The following is a 23459-nucleotide window of genomic DNA, read 5'->3' on the forward strand; positions in this document are numbered from 1 at the left end:
GGGAACTCTTCTTTCTTTTTCCTTGAGCTATCTCCAAGCATTTCTCCATGGCTACTTAGCCTTTTATATGATAGGCCAGCTATCTACAGCATACTGGATTTCCCAACTCATAACTCTAAAATGCTTTATTTCAGAGTAGAAAGAGTGCACTATATGTGGCCTATTATATCCATATCAGCTTGCTTATCCTTTTCAAGCAGCTATTGTCTTTTAATAGGCCTCTGCCTGGCAGGGGGAGCCCTTAATTCCTGCCACATAAGAATGGCCAGCTTGAATTACAGCAAGCTGTACTATGCAACTCTGATCAAAAGACCTCTGTTGTTTTTTTAGAAGTCTCTTTCTTTCTTCTCATTCTTTGTTTGTTTCTCTCTTTGTTTTTAAATATAGTGGTCCAATAATTCAGCACAGAAAAAAAATTCTGTGAGCTTTGCATGGAGTGATCAGGCTATTAAGTAACTGACCTACTTCTCCGTTCTATCTCTTGACCTAATATAGAGGTGGCGAGGGAAAAAAAATAATAAAAAGGGGACTATCAACAATCATCTGCACTGTTGGTTGTAGCTCTTGTGTGTTGGGAAATGGTATATCTCATTTTCAGAAGCCGTTACTTTGCTAGAACCGTACCTAACAAACTAGAAGCATGGAACACAAATAATAAGGCACAATCGCTGTTGCATGTCTCCTTGATGATAGGCCTCTGTATATGCACAGCTTAGAGTTTTGTGACTTATCCCACAGGAGCATGAAGTGAGATCTTGCTACAGTAGCCACCAATGTCAGTAAGGTTCACCTGTAGCCAGTTTGTTTTTAACAATTTGTGGTGAGGAAAGTGCAAAAAGATAGATGGGTCAAGGCTTGCTCCTGATCTTGAGCTGTTCTCTAGAGTGACCGAAGCCCCTTCTACACTGCCATATAATCTAGTTCAAAGCAGATAATCTGGATTTTATATGGCAGTGTAGAAGGGGCTTGAGAAGCAATTCACCCAGAATGTCTCCAAATTGGAGGCACTCTGAATTTCTCCAAATATCAGTGTGATTACAGGCCACAAGCCCTCTTTCATTTCCCAGTTATTCTGAGTTTTAGAATTTTTTTAAAAAAAATACAGATTTTAGCCAGTTGTTTGCAGGGAGTATTTTTCTCCTAAACTCCATTTGATTCCAAGCGACCACATTTACCCCCTAGTTTATTTAATTGTTTATTTATTTCCAACATTTTATCCCATCCTTCTCAACTCAGGTCGGTTTATAACTGGCAACAATTCGATGATACAACATAAGACAGATATAAACAAATGTAACAATAGATTCAAACAATAAATAGAACATTAAGTTAAAAACAAGTTAAAATTGTCATCAAACCATATAGCCAGTTCCAGTCTGATTCAACGTCCAAAGTGCTGTTACGCTTGTTGTCTGAAGGCCTGGTCCCAGAACCATGATTTAACCTTCTTCCTAAAAGAAAGGAGGTAAGAAGCCGACCTGATCTAGCTGGGGAGCGAGTTCTACAAGTGGAGGGCCACCGCCGAAAAGACCCTGCCCCTCATCCTCACCAAGCGCACTTGCAAAGTTGGTAGGATGGAGACCAGGGCCTCCCCGGACGATCTTAAACTACGAGGCGGGATGTAGAGGGAGATGCGTTCCAACAGGTAAGCTGGGCAGGAAACGTATAGCGCTTTATAGGTCAAGATCAGCACTTTGAATTGTGCTCGGAAGTGGACTGGAAGCCAGTGGAGCTGACATAACAGGGAGGTGGTATGCTCCCTGTATGTCGCTGCAGTAAGTAATCTGGCTGCCGCCCGTTGGACTAGTTGAACTTTCTGAACAGTCTCCAAAGGCAACCCCACGTAGAGTGCGTTGCAGTAGGGGGCACTTGAAACAGCAAAAAACGAAACAAAAACCAACCCTCTTTTTATTATACTGTTAATTAAGACATTTTTGAGTGTGGTGTTGCAGTCCACCTTGGAATATTAGAGGAAACAAAAAAAATGGCTGCCTGATATTGGAGTGTATGTATCCTACTTTAGTAAGAAAAGGAAACATGTTTTTTTGCACAGCAAGTTCTGTTTTTATGTTCAGATCTGGCTATGGAAATACAAGCAACACAAGGTACTGGTCACAGTTCATTAACATTGCTGTTGAAATATCACTAGAAAAAAGCCAGAAGGTAGTATAACACCTTTTTATTCATACATCTCAGTGTTTTCTGGAACAATGCAATTAAGCTAAAATAGGATACTTGTTTTCATGTGTTAACATTCAGTTCACTGGAGACGTTCTAGGAGGAGGATGTTGAACCAAGGATGGTTAGAACTGACTGAAGAAACTGTTTCATTTGCAAGTGAGCGTGATAACCAAATGTGTACTGAGTAATAACTGCAAGATCAGCTCATTGTTTAGTGTATGTTTATGTACATGTGTATATGCATACGTTTTCTGCTGGTTGAGCATAATTGGTTTAGTTAATATTTATATGGCAGACCAGTTTATTGACAACATCTCCACAAATTTGAAAATGTAAGATTGCTACACGTTAAGCATTGCTTAGCAGGAATTCTGAAATCAAAAGTAGTCTGAAATCCAAAGTCATTCACATGAGTGTCTGAAATAATGCTTTCCTTTCTCATGGTTCACTGAACACTCACTTTATTTCAGGCACAAGATTATTAAAACTATTATGTATAAAATTATCTTCAGGGTAAGTGTACATGAAACATAAACTTCGTGTCTAGACTTGGGTCCATCTCCAAGATATCTCATTATGTACATATATGCAAATTCACGTATGCAAAAAAAAATATCTAAAATTCAAAACACTTCTGGTCTTAAGTATTTCAGATACTCAACCTCTACTGAATAGTGTCACCTTTCAGCATTTTCTGTCAATAGATCTTGTTCTCTTTACTTTTTTTTGTTTGTTTGTTTTCATGTGATTGTCAAATAATTAAGTTTGGTTAATTTAGTCTGGGATATTTCCGTGCCTTTTGCATTTGCACAACATATTGCTTTGTCCTATATATTTAAGTTTCTTCTTTCCTTTCTCTAGTTCTCAAGTCTGCTTAATATGTTCCTTCACCCTGCATAAAGCCCCCCCCCCCCCCCCCCCCGCCACAGCAGGAGAACTGATAACACAACAGAGAAAATAGCTCACTGCTGCTCAAGTGTTCTTTTTATATGAAGGTTATCTTCTCATCATGGAATAAATAATGTGCGATGTGACCCTCACTTTAATGAAAAGTCTTGCAAAATGAAGAACTAGACATAGTTCACATTCCCTACTGCTCCTTTGATATGGGGACACATCCTGTAAATTTGATCAGTGCTTTACTCTGGAGCTGCATTTTCTAAGTTCTGAAGGAAGGGGTTTAGAAGATCTTACCAAGTGTTTGGCCTTCTCTTGCAAGCTGAGGTCAGCAACAAATGTCAGGGCCTGGTTTTTATTGGGATGTTACCATCCCAGAACATTTGCAACTTATTTTTAAAAGTCCAGAGATTTCAAAGGAGTGCTTGGAAGTTTCTGAGCCCTGGCAGGTTGCCTAAATGTAATTAGGCAATGGCAGGTAAAGCTCTGTTAAGAGCGTAGTCTGTTTTCAGAGAAGCTATACCTGAGTAGTAGTGTTCTTCACGCATGTTCATCAAACAAAGAACATTGGCTTCATGATTCCAGAGTCCTCAAACTTTCTGCTGTCATTCATGTGCATAGAGCAAGTATGCTGCAAGGCATGTCTTTCCCACTCCTTGGCATCCCAAGGAGATTCCTGTCTGGTTTGTCTTCTCTCAGCATGCAAGGGCGAGGTCTGTGAGTGGAATTATTTTGCTGTTAACTGCCGTGCTGTAAAGGCCTTTTCACAACTTTCAATATTAGCCTGAATCCTGTCTCCTCTCCTCCCTTTCTACAACCGTCTCCTACCACTGTGATGTGAAAGGCAACCACTTCCATTGAACTGAATGCCCATCAACTTAGCAAAATGCTAGGGAAATGCAATTGCTTAAAGTATATTAATGAGGGCTTTAGTTTTAATTGCTAGTGCAAGTAGACAAGTTGGGAATTGTGTCCATGGTAACTTCAGCTTAATGTGCTAATTTGCCTGTCTTCCCAGTGGTTCTGGGAAGGACCAGGCAAATGTAAAGTCTCTTGCTTCACCAGGAAGGTTTGATAACTAAGTAGTGGCTGTCATTCTGACATTGAAAGGGCTACACCTATTGGCAGTACTCATGGAAGAGATTTGTTCTGCTCAAAGAGATTCTTCTACTAATTTTCTATACTTCTTTGTGATACACTTTTTAAGATGAAAATGCACAACCAATTACTAGGATTCAGAGTTTGGTGCATCTAAAGAAGTGGACTGATATTCACAAAAACACAAGCTAAAATAGAAATCTGTCTTAAAGGTTATCAGAATTTCAATTTTTTTGGAAGGGAAATAATCTGTATAGAAAAATAATGTATCCTTTGGGTGGTAAACATTATGTGACATTTGATATAATCTCGGTTTTTTCTACAATGATGTCTGATGTAGTTCATTTTGAGTCAAATGGTACTTATTGAGGCTCAAAAAGTTGTAGGAGAGCCGAACTGAAGGTCATATCCACATGCTTGTAGCTTTTATTGTTATTTTTTTCCTAGAAAAGGTATGGGGAGAATGTAGCTTGCCAGGTGTTGTTTAACTTCCAGGCTGATAGGAGTTGTAGTTCAACCACATCTGAAGAGCCATGCATTTTCCAGCCCTGTGCCACCCCAGAGATGTAGGTAGCTTAATGCCATTTAGATCATACCAATGATGGTGATGATGATGATGATGATGATGATAATAATAATAATAATAATAATAATAATAATAATTTTATTTCTAGACCGCCCTCTCCCCCCAGAGGGACACAGGGCGGTTTACACATAAACAAGGCAAATATTCAATGCCTCGAAATGGGTACAAACAGATTAAAGTAATACAGGATAATGGATAGTAACAATAGTAAACTTACAATGAAGGAACTGAACATTGAAATAAAAATAAAACAGGAACAACCCACTAAGACATAAAGAACTACAACATGAGTAAACATTAAAATATACACCCTAAAAGCAAATTAAGAAACAGTACATTAAAAATGGCTGACACCGGTGCTTCATTTAAGATGTGTCATAGTAGTTATATAATACAAATGGTTTAGCCAGATTCCAATGGTTTAAAGTGCACTAGTGCTCTTCCTCTCCATACATTAAAGTACATAAATGCATTTTTAGAAGTTTCTTAAAGGAAAGGAGGATGGGGCCATTTTTATTTCTTTAGGGAGGGAGTTCCAGAGACGGGGAGCAATCACAGAGAAGGCCCCCTCTCTTGCTCCCCTCAACTGACAGGGGCGGGACTGAAAGAAAGGCCTCCTCTGTAGATCGCAGTGCGTGTGATGGTCTATACAGGGAGATGTGATTAGACAAATAGCCTGGCACTATCTCTGGCCTTAAACTATACTGGTAGAAGTTTATGGCAGTTACAGTCAAAAAGTCTGTACTGTCCTATTTCCTATCCCTAGTCTGGACTGTGAGTTGAGAAGAAAAAGTTTTAGCAATCTTAGAAATAACTGAATTTCCTTCGCAGAGATGTTTATATTACATTAGTGTTGCTTATGACTGCTGTCATGTCCCTCTTTAAATTGAAGATTTACATTTGTCCTATGTTTGTAAGTGGGGTAGAAAAATTCCCATTTATGGGAATATCCAGCCATTACAAAACTCTTCAGACTATATCACTACAGTCTTTTTAGGGTTGTGACCTTTTAATTAGGGGCTCACAAGTCACTATTTTTGACATGGTGTGCTAACAAACTTCAAGCTTTTGGACAGTATATGGAAAATTAAGATTTAGCATAATCTACCGGCTCAAAAACTGTGCCCCCTTCCTGATTATTCATTTTCAACTGAATTCTATCTTGCCTATTATTTCTGTGGTTTAAAAAAATCCCTGTCTGTGATCCCAAATTGTGATATCATGATACAGAAAAAAACAACCAACAACTTTGAAGAGTTTTGCTGGGAAATCACCTTTCCTTCTGATCTGTCCAGAGAAAGGTGTTCAGCTGCTTATCTCAAAGGCGTAATTAGTGCATGGGAAAAATAGTTTTTGTTAACTTGGTTAATGAATTGGATGCAGTTTTGTTTGTTTTGGCAGGAGCATTTCCTGAGTGAAAGTCTTTTCAGAAAACTCACACCAGTGGGAAGGAAAGAGTAGTTATTTTCACGAATTGCTGCTTCTTCTTTAGCCCCAGCTGATGTCTTCTAGGATTTTAGAGAAATATTTGGGAGGGGAAGATATAAGATTGCAAAGGAAGGAGAAAATCATAGACTTATAGCTGAACAGAAAAAATGTATTCTCTACAGAAGATACACTTCAATATGTTTGTCACCACAATTTACAGTCCACCCTTAAAACAACCAATCTTCCATGACTTACATAATAGATATAGCAATAAATGTACAAGTCAAATGGCAAAAATTCCAGTATTTTAACAATTGTTTGTTGCCATTGGAAAAAGACAATTACTTTTCTTCACCTCTGGTATTTATTGCATTTTGGCGTGCCCAGTGGACTATGGTGCAGTGAAAGCCTGGGGGCCAGTTGCCACTTACATAATTGGTGGCAAGGCTTCCAGAAATATTTATTGTAATTTGATGATGATGATGATGATGATGATGATGATGATTACTTAATGTACCAATATAGTAGAGTGCTTCGGTATCCTTTCAAAATGGGAGAGGAAGGGAGCCCTCTCCTCAGCATTAGACCACTGCTATTTCAATTGACAGTGACATTTTCTATCTCTTTTGCTTGTAAAAACCTGGATGTGAACAATGTAAAATATATCTAACTTGTTTGGTGGCTTTGTTTATTTGTGAGAATATAGTAGATGTAAGAAATGCTTACTTTAAAAAATTGTAATATCTAATGAAATGAGATCATTTACTTCTTTTGTTGTATAATTTCGGGTGCATACAAAGGCAGCATTACAAAAAAGGATTATGACTATTCCAATTCTTTATATAAAATATAATGGACCCTCAGTATTTGCTGGTATTTGTCTCCAGAATCTAAATTACGTCTCTTATATAAATTGGCAAACAATTCAAATGAGTGCCAGAAAGAGCCTAAGAAAATGGCAGAAAGCTACAGCAGGATATGGCTACGTAACAGCATAGTTACTCAGTATATAACAAAATCAAGGTTTGGGGTTTTTTTGGAGGTTTTTCCCCTAATACTTTTGAGCCATGGTTGGTTGAATCTATGGATGCAGAACTCATGGATATGGAGAGTCGTCTGTACTGGAATTCACCAAATCTACTTTCTTGCATTTTTGGAATTTAAAAATTGCCAGTCAAAATTCCAAACTTTCAATTTAATCCTCAATATGTTTTCTCAAATCTACTATTTTAAAATATCAAATAGGCCTAAAGATGCCTGGGAAGGAAAAATGGCAGCAGTGGCCAGGAGCGGCTGCCCTCCTGAGGCAGTATTGGTGCTTTCTCCTCTCAATGAATTGTATCAGAATCCATAAATTGGGCTCCAAAATCTAGTCATAAAGTCAGCTTGTATATGAATGTGTACAGTCGTCATCTATTCAGAAACGAGAGCTCTCTGTGAAGTTCTCGCTTTCCTTTCCCCCTTTTTCATCAGTGCACCTTTCGCTTCATTATCACAGCTAATCTCAGTTGCCATTTCTGCTCACTCTGGCCTATTCACACCCATTTCTAACCAAATTTTTGAAATGTAATTGATGACAACCAGGATTAGCAAACCTGTGTGCAGAGTTATAGCTCCAATTTTGCTTTGCTCAGAAAATAGGCATGGGGAATTGGTGTGCAAGAAAGGCCAATGTACTCCCATAGATAATCAGGCAGTTTAAGATTAGCATAGCATGATGCCAGTCCAGACATCTATTTATTATCAATGTAGGTGTGCATTACCTATGAGTGCTTTTAGGTAGATGCAGAATTGGTGGATCAATAGCTGTTTTATTATTTATTATTTTCAGATCTTTTTTATACCTTTCTAGGCACTGCACAGTTTTGAGCATAGTACAATAAAAGAGTGCTGTTTTATTGTATTATGCTCAGGAGTGTTTTATAAAGAAACATCATAGCTATGTCTTTATAAAAACGGAACTATATGATTCAACCATTGTAACATTTCTGGAACTTGATCCTATACTTGAGGAAGGTGGAATATTTTTGTTAACTTTAGTAGATTTTGAACCAGGCCTTTGGGGCATTGCAGTCTGATTCTGATTATCTCTTTATCTTGTCATCTGCTTCTGGGTAACAACTTGTGTCTGAGTTGTATACAACAGAAAGTACCTGATAATTATAGAAGAATGTATAATTATTTTTACTATTTTAGGCAAGTCATAGAATCATAGAACCATAGAGTTTATTTATTTATTTACTTGCTGTATTTGTATACTGCCCTTCTCAGCCCTCAGGCGGCTCAGAGTGGTTTAAAGAGTTGAAAGAGACCTCATGGGCCATCCAGTCCAACCTCCTGCCAAGAAGCAGGAAAATTACATTCAAAGCACCACCATCAGATGGCTATCCAGCCTTTGTTTAAAAGCTTCCAAAGAAGGAGACTCCAGAGAGTTCCACAGCTTAACAGCTCTCACAGTTAGGAAGTTCTTCCTCGTGTTCAGATAGATAGTTTGAAGATATGGGTTGCTTACCTGTAACCGTAGTTTCCTGAGTAGTCACCTGCGAAATAGCACTTATGGTATTCCTGCGCCCGCGCAGGCCCAGCTTTCGGAACCTTCTAGACTTAAAAAGAAACATTTTGCTCCCCAGTCCCGCCCCCCCTCCCCCCGAGTATATAAGGTCCGTGGGCGGGACCAACCGTCAATTCTCTTCCGCCGCACAGCAGCCAGAAGGAACGCGGCATGACACTCGAGGGGAGGAAGGGAGGGAATGTGCTATTTCGCAGGTGACTACTCAGGAAACTACGGTTACAGGTAAGCAACCCATATTTTCCTGTCGTAGTCAACTGCGAAATCGCACTTATGGTAGACTAGCAAGCTATAGTCAGGATGGAGGGAGTCATGCCACTGCAGAAAAGAGTATATTCCTGCCGAAGCATACATCCCTCCTGGACCTCACGTCAAGCTTGTAATGGGATACAAAGGTGCTTGGGGACGCCCACGTGGCCGCCCGACACACCTCCTCCAAGGGAACTCCTCTCAAAAAGGCCACTGAGGTGGCCATTGCCCTTGTTGAATGAGCATGCACCTGCTGCGGCAATTCCTTGCCCGCTAAACGATAGCAGGCGCGAATGGTAGATACAATCCAAGCGGAAAACCGCTGTGATGTGACCGGCAAACCCTTTGTGTCCTTCCTATACTTTAGGAACAACCTGGGGGACTTCCTAAATTCCTTAGTCCTCTGTATGTAGAAGGCCAGTGCCCTTCTGACATCTAACAAGTGTAAATTCTTTTCCAGCGATGTTTCCGGATTCTGAAAGAATGCCGGGAGAATTATTTCCTGCGAGTTATGAAAACGAGTGGATACCTTGGGTAAGAACGCCAGGTCTGTCCGTAGGACCACCTTGTCCTTATGAAACTTCAAATACGGTTCATCCACTCTGAGAGCACACAATTCACTCGATCTCCTGGCCGAAGTAATAGCCACTAAAAAGGCTACCTTCCAAGTGAGTGACGCTAGGTCCGTTGATGCTAAGGGCTCAAATGGAGCCTTCGTCAGTGACGAGAGAACCAGTTCCAGACTCCAAGAGGGAGTAACCGGAGCCGTTGGCGGTCTGACATTTGCTAACCCCTTCAGAAAGGCCTTGACCGACAGGTCCACAAAACAGGAAGGAAGTCCCGTCTTCCTTCTGGCCCATGAGATGGCCGCCAAATAGCACTTTATGGAAGAGTTAGACATGCCCGCCTCTGAGAGGGACAGCAAAAAATCCAAAATCACTGAGACAGGTGCGGACTCTGGTTGCACCCCCTTTGCTGCTGCAAATCTGCTAAATCGTGCCCATTTGTATGTATATGAGCGCTTCGTAGATGGTCTATGGGCCGCATCAATGATGGCTAGAACAGGCTCTGAAAAGGGAGCCTCACGGCTCACTCTGGTGGAAGAATCCGCCACGCGGTCAACCTCAGAGTTTGGACATCCGGGTAGAGAACCCGTCCCTGTTGGGAGGTTAGAAGGTCCGGCTTGCCTCTGAGCCTCACAAAGACCTTCCCTGACAATTGAAGGAGTGGTGCAAACCACGGTTGCCGTGGCCACCACGGGGTCACCAGAATACAGTGTGCGTTGTCCGATTGTATCTTTGCTACTACCCTCAGAAGAAGAGGGAATGGTGGAAACGCGTAGACTAGGGAACCCCCCCAGTCCCTGAGGAACGCGTCCCCTAGGCAGTCCCCCTGTAGGGACGGCTGAGTCCTCGCGCAGAATGTTTTGCATTTCCTGTTCTCCGTGGATGCGAACAGGTCTATGGTCGGATAACCCCACACCTGGAAGATCTTTCGTAATTCTTCCCAATCCAGAGACCACTCGTGGTTCCCCATTGGACTCCTGCTCAGAGAGTCCGCAAGGGAGTTTTGTTCCCCCGGGACATGAGAGGCCCGTAGGAACGTTCCCCTCTGGATGCACCATTCCCAGATGCTGATCGAAAGTTGCAGGAGCTGGTGTGAGTGAGTGCCGCCCTGTTTGTTTAAGTAGTACATGACGGTCGTGTTGTCCGTCAGGATTTGTACTACTGTGCCTCTTACCATGCCTTCGAAGGACTTTAGAGCTTTTCCTACTGCCATGAGCTCTAGAACGTTTATGTGTAACGTGCTTTCGCTTGGAGACCACCTTCCCTGAGCGACAAGTCCTTGCGCATGGGCACCCCACCCCGACAGGGAGGAATCTGTTGTAATAGTTAGTGTAGGGGAGGGAGGCTGAAATGGGAGTCCCATACCGATCCATTGGGGTTGCGTCCACCATCTTAAGGAGCACCTGACCTGCTCCGGAGGGGACAGCCTGACATTCTGGTTGTCTGTGAGGGGGTTGAAAACTGACCCAAACCATGCCTGCAGAGGACGCATCCGGAGTCTCGAGAACGGGATTACCGATGTGGTGGAGGCCATATGGCCCAGTAGGACCTGGACCTGTCTGGCCGAAACCGTGGAGGACTCCAGGAACCGGTTGATAAGCTCTCGAAGATTGGAAGCCCGGTCTCCAGGTAGGTACGCTCTCTGCGTGTGAGAGTCCAGCAAGGCTCCAATAAATTGGATCTGTCGGGACGGCGTCAGGGACGACTTCTCCATGTTGACAATCAACCCCAAAGACTGCAAAAGACAGAGAATGACAGAGATATGGTGACGCAGTTGGTTGTGCGATTGGGATACAATCAGCCAATCGTCTATGTAGGGGTACACTATGATGCCCTGAGTGCGTAGGTGCGCCACTACCACTGCTATGCACTTGGTGAAAACCCTCGGGGCCGTACTCAATCCGAACGGGAGTACGTTGTAATGAAATGCCTGGGAGCCCACCATGAATGTTAGGAACCTCCTGTGGTGTGGTGCTATTGAAAAGTGGAAGTATGCGTCTTTAAGGTCGATGGTGGCGAACCACACATCTTTTCTTAACAGGGGTAAGATTGAAGTCAAAGTGACCATTCGAAATTTCTTTGGAATGATGCATTTATTTAAATTTCTTAGATCCATAATAGCCCGAAAACCTCCTCCGCGCTTTTCAACTACAAAATAACTGGAGAAGAAACAATGCGGGAACATAGATGGCGCAACAGGTGAAATGGCCCCTTTTTGCAGGAGCGTATTTATTTCTTGCAGGAGTGCCGGAGACGGTTGCGTGCTCGTAGCCCTGCCCGTTCCCGGGGTCTCATTGAATTCAATGGTGTAACCATGTTTAACAATAGTCAGTACCCAACTATCAGTAGTGATACTTTCCCAACAATCCTGAAACGCAGCCAGTCTATCCCCGAACACTGGGGGAGAATCAGCTAGAATACTCGGGAAAGGAACATTAACAACCGGGGCCCCTTGGACCTCAAGGGGTTCAACATTCAAACTTGCGGAGGAGTTGCTTAAGGGGCTCTCGGTGATAGGGTCCCTGTCATCAAAGGCGCTTCCGCGAGGCGCCCTGCTTAGGTTTGTTTTGGTAGGGCTGGAATCGTGGTTTAGAATTATAGGAGGATCTCCTATTACCCTGATATCTGGGGGACGACGAATTCCTTCCCCTGAAGGGCCCTGAATAAGAATTGTTAAAATTCTTACGGAAATTACCCGCAGGAGGTTGCCATCTTGATCGTTGTTGGTTGTAGGGCTGCCAGGTGTAACCGAATTTACCAGCAGCCTGGCGTACTTCCTGCTTTTCCTTCAGTGTTCCGTCCGTTTCCGGATTGAACAAGCCTTCCTCGTGTAGAGGTAGGTCTTCGGCTAAGGCCTTCCCTTCCTCGGACAAGTTGGCAGCCCTAAGCCATGCGTGCCTCCTGATTGAAGTGGCCGTAGCAAACAGATGGCCCGCAGTTTCGGCCAAATGCTTGGCAAAATCCTTTTGGATTTTTGACAAAATTAGCGCCTCCGTGTGGAGGGCCTTAGGGTAACGTTGTTCCTCTTGAGGCAGCTTGTCGAGGTATGGGAGCAATTTATTCCAGAGAAAGCTCTGGTACCCGCTCATATAAGTCGCGTAGTGCGACATCCTTGTTAGTAGCCCGGCCGTAACATGAGCTTTCTTTCCCATGGAATCAACCTTTCTGCCCTCCTTGTCTGGGGGAGCAGAGAGGGTTCCCTTTGGGCGCTTTGACTTAACCACCTCGGCTACCACCGTATTCGGTTTGGGAGGATTTGTCACCCATTTCGCTTTGGTCAGGTCGATCTTATACATGTTGTCCACTCTTTTGGGGACAGCTGGCACTGCGGCCGGTGGTATGTCTAGTATCTTCGCTAATTTCAGCAGGTAGGGGAGCATGGGTAGGGCTGTTGAGATGACCACATTTTGTTCCTCACTAGGAAACATAGGGTCCTCGACATGCTCCGGGGCTTTAGGGGCCGGAATGTCGAGGGCCTTAATCATTCTGTCTACCAGACATGCAAACTTGTTAAAGTCAGGCGGTAAGGGACCCGGTTCAGAGGCGTTGGGAACCACTACTTGGTCAGGAGCCTCTGAATCGGAGTTTGATTCCTCCGGTTCAGTGGTCCTCTGCTCCACCTGTGGGGCAGGGTCCTCCACATCTCCCATAGGAGTCAGTGCAGGCTGGGCCGAGGTCATTGGCACAGGTGTGGAGCCCCCATTAGCATTTTCAACACCATTAGCAGGATCAATATACAGAGATTGAATCACATTAACAGATTGATCATTACAAACATTCTGCCCAGCACATAGTTCTTGCCCCACTCTGGGGGCGCCCTCTGGGCGAGAAACAGTTTCTTGTGGTCTGGCAGTCAGTGTTGTAGTTGGTGGTGTCATTAAGGCTGGGGCAGGGAATACAGTGGTTGATGTGCCCAAGCCCCTCTGTGCAATGCCAGGGATGGCCTCCATGTGCTGCATAGGTGCAAAGGGAGGCGTATGCTGGAACAACATTTGTCCTGATGGGGCCATTTGCCAGAAGCCCGGGTATGGATAAGGGCCTGGTGTGAACTGGGGCCTCAAAGATGCAGAGGAGCAGGATCTGCGGGCCCGACGATTCCTCCTGGCCGATCTGGAGGCGGGGGAGGAAGAGGAGGACGAGGAGGATGAAGATGACGATGATGTCCTCCTGGATCGGCCCCTCGATCCCCGTCGGTATCGACGGCTGGAAGCTCTGCTTCGCCTTGATGCAGACCTGCTTCGCCTGGAGGGAGATCTCGACCTCCGAGGTCTGCGGCGTCGCTCCTCCCTCCCTGGCGAAGCCAGCGAAGGAGTCGGGTTCGAGAGGGGCAAGAGGACTCCTCTCGGGCTCGGCGATACCGAGGGGCCCGCGATCTCGAGCGGTCCGCCCCATTCCTCGATGCCGGCAACAGGTCCTCTTTGCGCGCCCGCGCCTCCTCCCTCTACGCCAGCTGTTCCTCCCATCCCGGGCGGGGCCGGGTCTGTGGGGGCGGGGCTAGCCGAGGCGCCCACACCCGCCCCTCTCACTGGAGCCACGGTCTCGGGAGCCTCTCGGTTGGCTGGAGGAGGAGAAGGGAGGCTCGGGCTCGAAGACGCTGGGAGGGCTTCAGGCGGCGTCAGGGACACTCGAGCTTGCGCGCTCTTCGCGCTCGGGTCCCGGGGCGGAGCCAGCCTTCCTGGCGGGAAGAGGAGACTCGCTGTAGGCTGCGCCTGCACGGGGCGCTGTCGGCCCTCCGGTGGGGCCTTTCCCTCCTTCTTGGAGGCGCTGCGGCCCTGGGGCTCCGTGCGGCCATCTTGGGCCTTTTCTTTAGGCTTTTTGGCCTTCTTCTTCGGAACAGCCTCAGAAGGTAAGGAGGATGCCTCAGGCCCTTGCGGAGACCTCACAGGCGGAGGGGGAAGCAGGGCCCGTTCGTATAAAGCCGCCTTAAGACGCGTCTCACGGTTCCTCCGCGTCTGTGGAGTAAAGGCTGCACAGATGGCACAGGTTTGGGAGAGGTGGATTTCTCCCAAGCAGGCAAGGCATAACTCATGCCCATCCGTGTCTGGTAACACGTTGGGGCACTTGGTGCACTTCTTGAAAGAAGTAGTCGCCATTTCAATAATTGCCTGTGCCAGTTTGTCAAAGAATAGTCGTTCAGTCCAGATTCGGGGAGCCAGATAGTAGAATAGTCGAAGTCAGTCCAAGTCAAATATCCAAATTATCACAAGGTTCACTAAGCTGATGCCTATTTCTCGGCGGAAAAAAGAGAATTTACGGTTGGTCCCGCCCACGGACCTTATATACTCGGGGGGAGGGGGGGCGGGACTGGGGAGCAAAATGTTTCTTTTTAAGTCTAGAAGGTTCCGAAAGCTGGGCCTGCGCGGGCGCAGGAATACCATAAGTGCGATTTCGCAGTTGACTACGACAGGAAACCATTGTTCCGCGTGCTAGACTCCAGAGCAGCAGAAAATAAGCTTGCTGCCTCCTCCCTATAACTTCCCCTCACATACTGATACATAGCCATCATGTCTCCTGTCAGCCTTCTCTTCTGAAGGCTAAACGTGCCCAGTTCTTTAACCCACCCTTCATAGGGCTTGTTCTCCAGACCCTTGATCATTTTAGTTGCTTTCCTCTGGACAAATTCCAGCTTGTCAACATCTCCCTTCAATTGTGGTGCACAGAATTGGATAGAGTATTCAGGTGTTGTCTGACCAAGGCAGAATAGAGGGGTAGCATGACTTCCCTGGATCTAGACAGTAGACTCCTATTTATGCAGACCAAAATCCCATTGTCTTTTTTTGCCACCACATGTCATTTTTTGCTCATGTTTAACTTGTTGTTCATGAGGACTTCAAGATCTTTTTCACACGTACTGCTGTTGAGCCAGGCATCCCCCATTCTGTATCTTTGCATTTCATTTTTTTCTGCCTAAGTGGAGTATCTTGCATTTGTCCCTTTTGAACTTCATTTTGTTAGGTTTGGCCCATGTCTAATCTATTATGATCGTTTTGAATTCTGCTCCTGTCTTCTGGGGTATTGGCTATCCCTCCCAATTTGATGTTGTCTGTAAACTTGACCATGCGTTCTAACCCTTCATCTAAGTCATTAATAAAGATGTTGAACAGGACTGGGCCCAGGACGAAACCCTGTGGCACTCCACTAATCCCTTCTTTCCAGGTTGAAGAGGAAGCATTGGTGAGCACCCATTGGTTTCATTTGCTTAACCAAGTACAGATCAACCTAACCAGTTTTGCCTTGCCCACACTTGACTAGTTTGTTTGCCAAAAGGTCATGGGGACCTTGTCGAAGGCCTGAATGAAATCCAGATACGCTACATCCACAGTGTTCCCTGCATCTATCCAGCTTGTAAATGTTTTGAAAAAAAGAGATTAGTCTCGCATGACTTGTTTTTGATAAATCCATGTTGACTATTAGCGATGACTGCATTTATTTCTAAGTGTTTGCAGACCACTTCCTTAACAATCTTTTCCAGACTCTTGCCTGCTATTGACATGAAGCTGACTGGACAGTAATTCTGAACTGTTATACTTACTTGCCTAAAATAGCAAAAGGTTGAAGTGAAAGGGAGGAAAATTAAATCTAGCTGTTTAGTATTATTTTGATGCATCACTAGACAAATGAGCAATTTTGACTTAAGTGAATATATTTTCTGTATCCATTGATTTTTTTTCTTAGATTCATAGCAGAAATTTAAATTTTATGTTATTAATATTTTTGAGTGTGTGAGATCAGTACAAGAAAGAACTTAAAACATTTTTGAAAGTTCTCTAGAGGAGAATTGACTTGTAACTGAACCGTTAGTGTGTCAAATGTTAATAAATGGATCTTACAGTATGATGTGCAAAAGAACTAAGGGAGACCCCTGTTAGCCCATAGATTCTGGTTATTGTGGAGAAGCTACCTATGGAGACGATCTGCCCCCACGGAGGATAAGCATGCATCTTTTCATTAATTTTCTCACAGGAGACTTAGTAAGTGCAGCTCTCCCAGGGAAAGGCTTTTATGATCCCTCTGGGGGATTGGAAACACTTGCCAAATTTCAGAGAAGTACAAGGTCATGCACAGGATGAATCCTTTTTTCTTTAAGGCACTTCTTATTGTGCCTTTGCTTTTCATTTTTGTTTGTATTAATGTTACTGTTTAATTTGTATGTTGGACTTTAATAGCATCTTAGAGGGGCACTTTCAAATGCTCATGAAATTTGATATTGCTGCTTTCCAAGATCCTTCTGAAAGAAACAAAGAAACTGCATCAGATACCAAAAGCCTTATTAAATGACATTGCCTGCAGTGTTCACAGCTAAGAAATCGAAGCTTTGTAATAGGCTCTGGAAGTAAAACTGTTCAGTTACCAGATGGCTCTTATTTCAAAGAATTCTCCCTAATTCACAAACATCTCAGCTCTGCAAAATCTAACAGATGTGCCTCATTTTGGACATTGCAGTTCTGTACACAGATAGCCCAACTCCAAAACATTGCCTTTTCAAAAGAACATTGTTACACATTTAAAGAGTCCAAGTCATTGTATTGTCTAAGGCTTTCATGGCCAGAATCACTGGCTTGTTGCAGGTTTTTCGGGCTGTATGGCCATGTTCTAGAAGCATTCTCTCCTAATCAGTATTAAAAAAACTCTACCAGTATTTATAAAACGCTAAAATTATAACAGTAAATAAAGAACAACAATCAAACAGAGGGAAACTCCAGACAAGAAACAATCAGGGACAGCTAATCACCTCTTAACAAAGCATTCCCCCAGGCAGTAACAAGCCACACCTAAAAACTGTCAGGCCCAGTTTTATTGTGTCTTAGTGTATTGTTTATTGTTTGTTGTTTATATTGCTTTAATTGTTTTTAATTTGCTTTAGGTTTTGTATTGTTATATTGTGTGTTGAGGCCTTGGCCTTTGTAGGCCGCATCGAGTCCTTCGGGAGATGCTAGCGGGGTACAAATAAAGTTTAATAATAATAATAATAATAATAATAATAATAAAATATTAGGAGAGAATGCTTCTAGAACATGGCCATACAGCCCGAAAAACCTACAACAACCCAGTCCAAGTCATGCTCTTGAACAGCTCTATTTTGAGGGCAAAATTTCATAAACAAAAGAAATATACCTGTATGCTCTCATCCTGGTGTCTGCTCAGTTTTCTGCCACCCTAAACCACCATTTCTGAATAACTCAGAGATAGAAAAACTATCCCACTCCCATAACTGTGTAAATACGCTTTATTCTTGAGAGTTTAATATCACTCTGTACTGCATGTGTAGAAGTGAGTTTATACCCATGAAACCTCATTCTAAAACTGCTACATTATTATTATCTTTCCCCGCCCTGCCTTCCTCCTTTTCTCAGGAAAAGCTAGGAAATCTTAAGAGAGAGGAGGGAAAGACTAGGTAAAAGTAGAATATAGAATCAGGTAAACGAAGAAGCAATTAGCATACTCATTTAACTAGAACCAAGCAAGACGTGTAACATGCAGTGTCAGGCCAGGATAATTAAAATGGGTGTCAAGGAAGTACATTTATTTATTTCCAGACAGACTCATTAGTTCTTGTCTGACAGAACATACACACACATCTTTTCGAGTTTTCCTTTTCCACAGCACTGGTATATTCAGATCCAGACAATCACCCACATGCTGCTTTGTCATGGAAAAGCCATAGCCTACATTGTATAAGAATAAAATTTCTATTTCTCATATTGCCTATGAAGTTAATAAGCAAGTGTGAGTGATATTCAGTCAAACCATTTGGTTACAGTTTAAACTAGAGAAGCTACTTAATACAGATTTTATCTTAGTTGGGAGCCAGGAAAGGAAAAAAAGGAAAACCCACCAGATTCTTGCAGTGGACTGTTTGCAAGGAAGCACCAGACAGAGTGATCTATTTACATGAATTAGTTATGGAAGTCTTTTTGTTTACATTCCAGAGCAATTGTTCTTCAAAAATCTTTACTTTTTGTTCTTGCACATCTGACATTGCAAAAATATACCTCAGTGCAGAGAATAACTTCCATTTGGTAAAAAATATGGTGGAATTGACACATAGCAACCCCTCTTCATACCTCCCCCCCCCCCCATCGATTTGGGACTTACACTGAACAAGTACGAAATTGTTATTTATTTATTTATTTATTTATTTGTTGCCTTCCTATACCACTTTTCTCACCCCTTGGGGGGACTCAAAGTGGTGTACAACATAATAATTGGCAAAAATTCAATGCCTCACATATGAATAAAAACAATACATTACATATCTCAAAACAATAACATATAACTGCAAGTTAAAATCATTAAAATTTTAATTTGCAAAATGGAATTTATCACTTTATTACTACGATATTTGTATTTATACCCCACTTTTTCCTTTCACGGAGACACTCAATATCTGAAATTTGTAATTAAATGCATTTCACACGTCAAATGGAATTTTCACTTTTAAAAAATATAATATTGCAAATATGCTATGTCTAATGTACATAATGAAAAATTATGGGCAGCCACCCACATTTGCTTAACACATTTGTATTAAGGGCACAGGACGTTCACAAATGTGGAAAAAGCACAAATTTAAAAATATTATCTGAGAGAATATCTCTCTAGGAATCTCTTGATTCGCCATCATGGCTTTAAAGCACACCTGTATAACTTGTGCCCTGAAGATATTTGGACCTCCAACTCCAGAAATACTAGCCAGCTTGCTCGATGGGCAGGAATTCTGGAAGCTGAAGTCCAAAACACCTGGAGGGTTGCAAGTTTTGCAGGCTTGACCTAAAGTCAACCTCTGGTGGAAGTTGGTCATACAGTCACTGTGGGACCTAGAGATTCCTAGAAATAACATTGTAATAAAATCTGCAATTAATCACATCCACAAAAGTCAACCTCACAGATGTAGAGAGCTGACTTTATTTTGTATGGATGTTTGTGCTAAATTATCACTCTGAATAAATTGGGTCAGCAGTCCAGCTAGTGCCACACCAAGAACTTGGAGATCCAAACTAGTCACATCTTTTGTGAAAGGCCATTCTTTGTGCTAGCATTATTCATGACAATAGGATAACCAAACAACTTGGAGGTAGAATATCCAGCCACCATCTTGAGCCAACTTGCCAAATATGGAGGTGATCTAATTGTGTGTGTATGTTATATTTAGCTACATCCTTCATGTATTCACTGGTTTGAATTTTCCATTTAGTGAATTAAACGATAAAGCAAGATAGTTTTTAGGTTGTTTTTTCTTAGTGTTTAAAATCTTCAGATATTATCTGTTAGAAACCCAATAATACTTTTTTTTCTCATATGGCATCTAGGGTGGAGTATAGCATAACAACCTGATGGGGTTGTTTGAGGTATGATCTGGGGGAAAAGGAGGAGGAACTCCTCAAATGCATAGAAATATGCATTTTACTTTATTTCAGCATGGTTCAGGTGCAGTAAGATTGTGAAATTAATTGTGGCATGGAGTTAAAACTGATTGTCAGTCCTAACCAGAGTAAATTGAATCAGTAGGACATATGTGAGTGTTGACTTTACAAGTTAAATAGGTCTGCTCTACATTTTATAGTTAGAATGTCTGTGAAGAACAACACAATTTTATTCCTATGCAAAATATTTTGAATGTATGTTGGTATCTCACATCTAGGCATTTCTGGACAAAAGGGATGATCTAGATCAGGTATGAGAAAACTTCAATCCTCCAGGTGTTTTGGACTCCAACTCCCAGAAATCCTAGCCAGCTTACCGATTGGTAGGAATTGTGGGAACTGAAGTCCAAAAACACCTGGAGGATCGAAGGTTGTCCATACCTGATCTAGATCCATTTCAACCTAACTTTGGGATTAATTATGTAACAACAAAGCTTTTTTCATATTTTCTCGGCAGACTGGACCAGGAACTGAACAGAGGGAATTTATTTCTGTTGGTTGTGCTCGACTAAAATTTCTAACTCTTTCTTGTCCTGGTGTTAAGGGATTCTGAATCAATGTTGTGGCTTGTTTACTATCAAGTCTCTAGCAAGAGTTTTGTTAAAAGCAAGAATTTCCTAGACTAGCGCTTCTTAAGCTTTGGTGTGGTAGAGCAGTATTTTATTTTCTCTAGAGCATGTGAGACCAGCACCATATTTGTGCTCATTGGCTACAACGAGCAGCAATATATTCTTTTTTGGAAACTTGCTAATGGCTGGCACTGGTCCATGGCTGTCACTTTGAATAGCATTATCCTAAATGTTCTTCTCTTTCGTGTACTATAATTTTTTGAGGATCCATAACGTAGTAGTAGTAGTAGTAGTAGTAGCAGTAGTAGTAATAATAATAATAATAATAATAATTTATATACTGCCCCACCTCCCCAAAGGGACTCATGTACCAAAATCTCAGGTGCATAAAGTATATGTTGGTAGTTTCAAAAGGTGTAGACCTATGGATGTTGTGTATTTTCTAGTTGAGCACAGGATTTCTTATTGACCTTAGCTTATTATTGCTTCAGCTGACACCAATATTTTACTTTCTCTTCGTAGTTTTAGCAGTGTGCGTCAAGGAACTCATATTTTGTTCCGAGAGTTCAGCTTTGTCCAAGCTACGCCGCATAATCGGGCATCCTTTCTAAGGATCTTCTGGCGATGTTTCAGGACAGTGGGGAAAAATGGAGGTGAGTCTAAAAAGAAAATCTTTTTCCTTCTTTCTTGGTAGACTTCCTGTACTCTTTTAATATGTTGATTAGAACTTAAGACTAGAGCTTTTTTCTTTAATGTTTTTAACTTACTAGCTGAACCTTTTGATCATCTAAACATTATGTGCATGTCTGCTCTCATCTCTTTTGTCCATGGCAGCAAACATTCTTCACTTACGTCTGGTGTTTTATCTTGATTGCAATTTCTTTTTTCACCTAGGAAGACCTTTTCAATTATATTTTCCCCATGGGTTTTTACTGGCTACTCCCTAGCATTTTAGGTAAAACAAGTCCAGTAGCTCCTGTGATGGGGGGTTTCAGGAGGCAAGGTTGCAGATCAAAACCTGTCTTATGCTAGGGAAAATTGGGTGTGGATCGATCTGATTTACAACATGCATAAATAGAAACAGCTCAAACACATATTAAAGCATTAAAATGAAAAGCAGCATTTAGTCAAATTTGTTAATAAACAGCTAGTCTACAATTCTGTGGTTCCTGAGACAGTGTTCCCCTGGGCTGTAGGAGTTCTTGGATCTCTTTCTTTGAGGGAGAAAGAGAGCTAACTTCACAGCCTTCTCCTATGAAGCATCAGAAAAGTCTTTAATCTATTCTCCTCTATCATTGAGGTTTGTGGGATGTGAGGGCATTTTGGGAGGACCCACAGGATCTCAAACAAACTTCTGTTCTTCAGCTGCATATTCAGTCGGAAAGGAAAACTATGAGCTTGGAGTTTGCTAAGTTTATATCAATGTTTTTAAACTTGAAAAAGCTCCCAGAGCAGGAGGAAAGGAAGACCTTCTCTTCTTACAAGCTGGCATTGAACCTAGCAGGCTATGTATGGGAAATTGCTTTCCCTTAGGACGCAAAGGTAGGATTTGCCCCTAAAAAATCAGAGTTAGAATGTATCTTCGAGAAAGGCAACAGAGGCCTAACTAATCTCCAGGTTCTATAAATATGTTTTAGAATACAACATAATAGACAACCAGATAAAACTATTATGATTACGTGGGCTAAAGATTTAGACAGAAAAAATGATTTGGAAGATTAGAAACATCTTTGGAAAAGGAGTTTACATTTTTAGTGGTAGGCTCAATTAGAGAAAATATGTTTAAAATGTTTTATAGAACTTACATACAGAGTTATTTGCCTAAATAGAGAAAACAGGACAAGGGGCTTGCTGGCGATGTAAGAAGGTGATGGGATCTTTTTTCCACACATGGTGGACCTGTAATGCAGTTCAAGAATTATGTAAAAAAGTGGTGAAACAAACAAACAATATGATCGACAAAAAGGTCAAGAGAACCCCAGAAATGTGCTTATTAGGACTATTCAGAAGGTGTATTAGCGCAGAAGATGAAGAAATTTGTCAATATTGCTTTGTTACTGCGAGACTAATAATAGCTACAATGTGGAAGGGAGAAAAAGAGTGAACTATTAAAGATTGGAGAGATTCATTAGTAGATTATTGTTGGGGTTCAGCCTCTGTGTGAGCCTGACCCTCAGCCTCCGTGTGAACCTGAACCTGATTCTATGATTGTATTTCCTGATGCAACTGAACATGTATTTTTCCCTGATGGTTTGGAAACTGATGATTCTGAGGGCAGTGGCTGGGAAAGTGAAACTAAACATCCTGATGAGGATGTTTCAGAGTCAAGCGGTGATAACTCTCCAGAGGAGTTAACACCTGCCTTTTTAATGAGGATAGAAGAAGGCAGATTTGGGAAAACAGGAGTGAATCACAGAGTCTGCGAAGGTCAAGTAGATTAAAGCAGAAGTAGGCTTCCAAGCCTGGAGGCGTGTCCCGAAACAGTTTCTTTAGTTTAAAGTGCCCCCCCCCCCAGGCTGTCTTGTTAGATCAAGCATCGTTTTAGACTGAGGCATTACCTTGGCTGAGTTCCTGTTTCCCATGGCCTGCATTCCCAGAGGCTTCTAGTTCCAAGTATGGTAAGTGAGGTTCCAGGTTTTCTATAGTGTTGCTTTTGGAATTTTGATCTAGTTCAGAGATTTTCCTGACTGCTGAGTTTTACTGTGGCTTTTTGACTTTGCATTTTCCTCTATTTTGTAACCATTTTTTCATCAATAAAAAAGGATTGTTTTTCCCACAGTCAAGTGTGGTGGATTTAATCTTATGGTCTTGTTTCCTGATCTGGGTTGCAACAATTATATCCAAATGGCCAAGCTGACAAATAGCAGCAGAGGAGGAAATAATGAAGAATTT

The 23459-nt window shown here is 42.3% G+C and overlaps 1 protein-coding gene across 2 annotated transcripts in view; it reads left to right on the forward strand.

Moving 5' to 3' along the window:
• Window positions 1-23459, forward strand: part of CSTPP1 (centriolar satellite-associated tubulin polyglutamylase complex regulator 1) — a 154017-nt gene that overhangs the window by 40812 nt on the left and 89746 nt on the right. For both annotated transcript variants that reach the window (XR_010908970.1, XM_060763601.2), the window contains exon 3: window positions 21090-21220. Coding sequence is in view for 1 of the 2 variants with exons in the window: in XM_060763601.2 (XP_060619584.2) it covers window positions 21090-21220 (131 nt within the window). In the remaining variant the exon portion in view is untranslated. The remainder of the gene's footprint in view (window positions 1-21089; window positions 21221-23459) is intronic.

The sequence above is a fragment of the Anolis sagrei genome, chromosome 1 (assembly GCF_037176765.1).
Source record: "Anolis sagrei isolate rAnoSag1 chromosome 1, rAnoSag1.mat, whole genome shotgun sequence".
NCBI lineage: Eukaryota > Metazoa > Chordata > Lepidosauria > Squamata > Dactyloidae > Anolis > Anolis sagrei.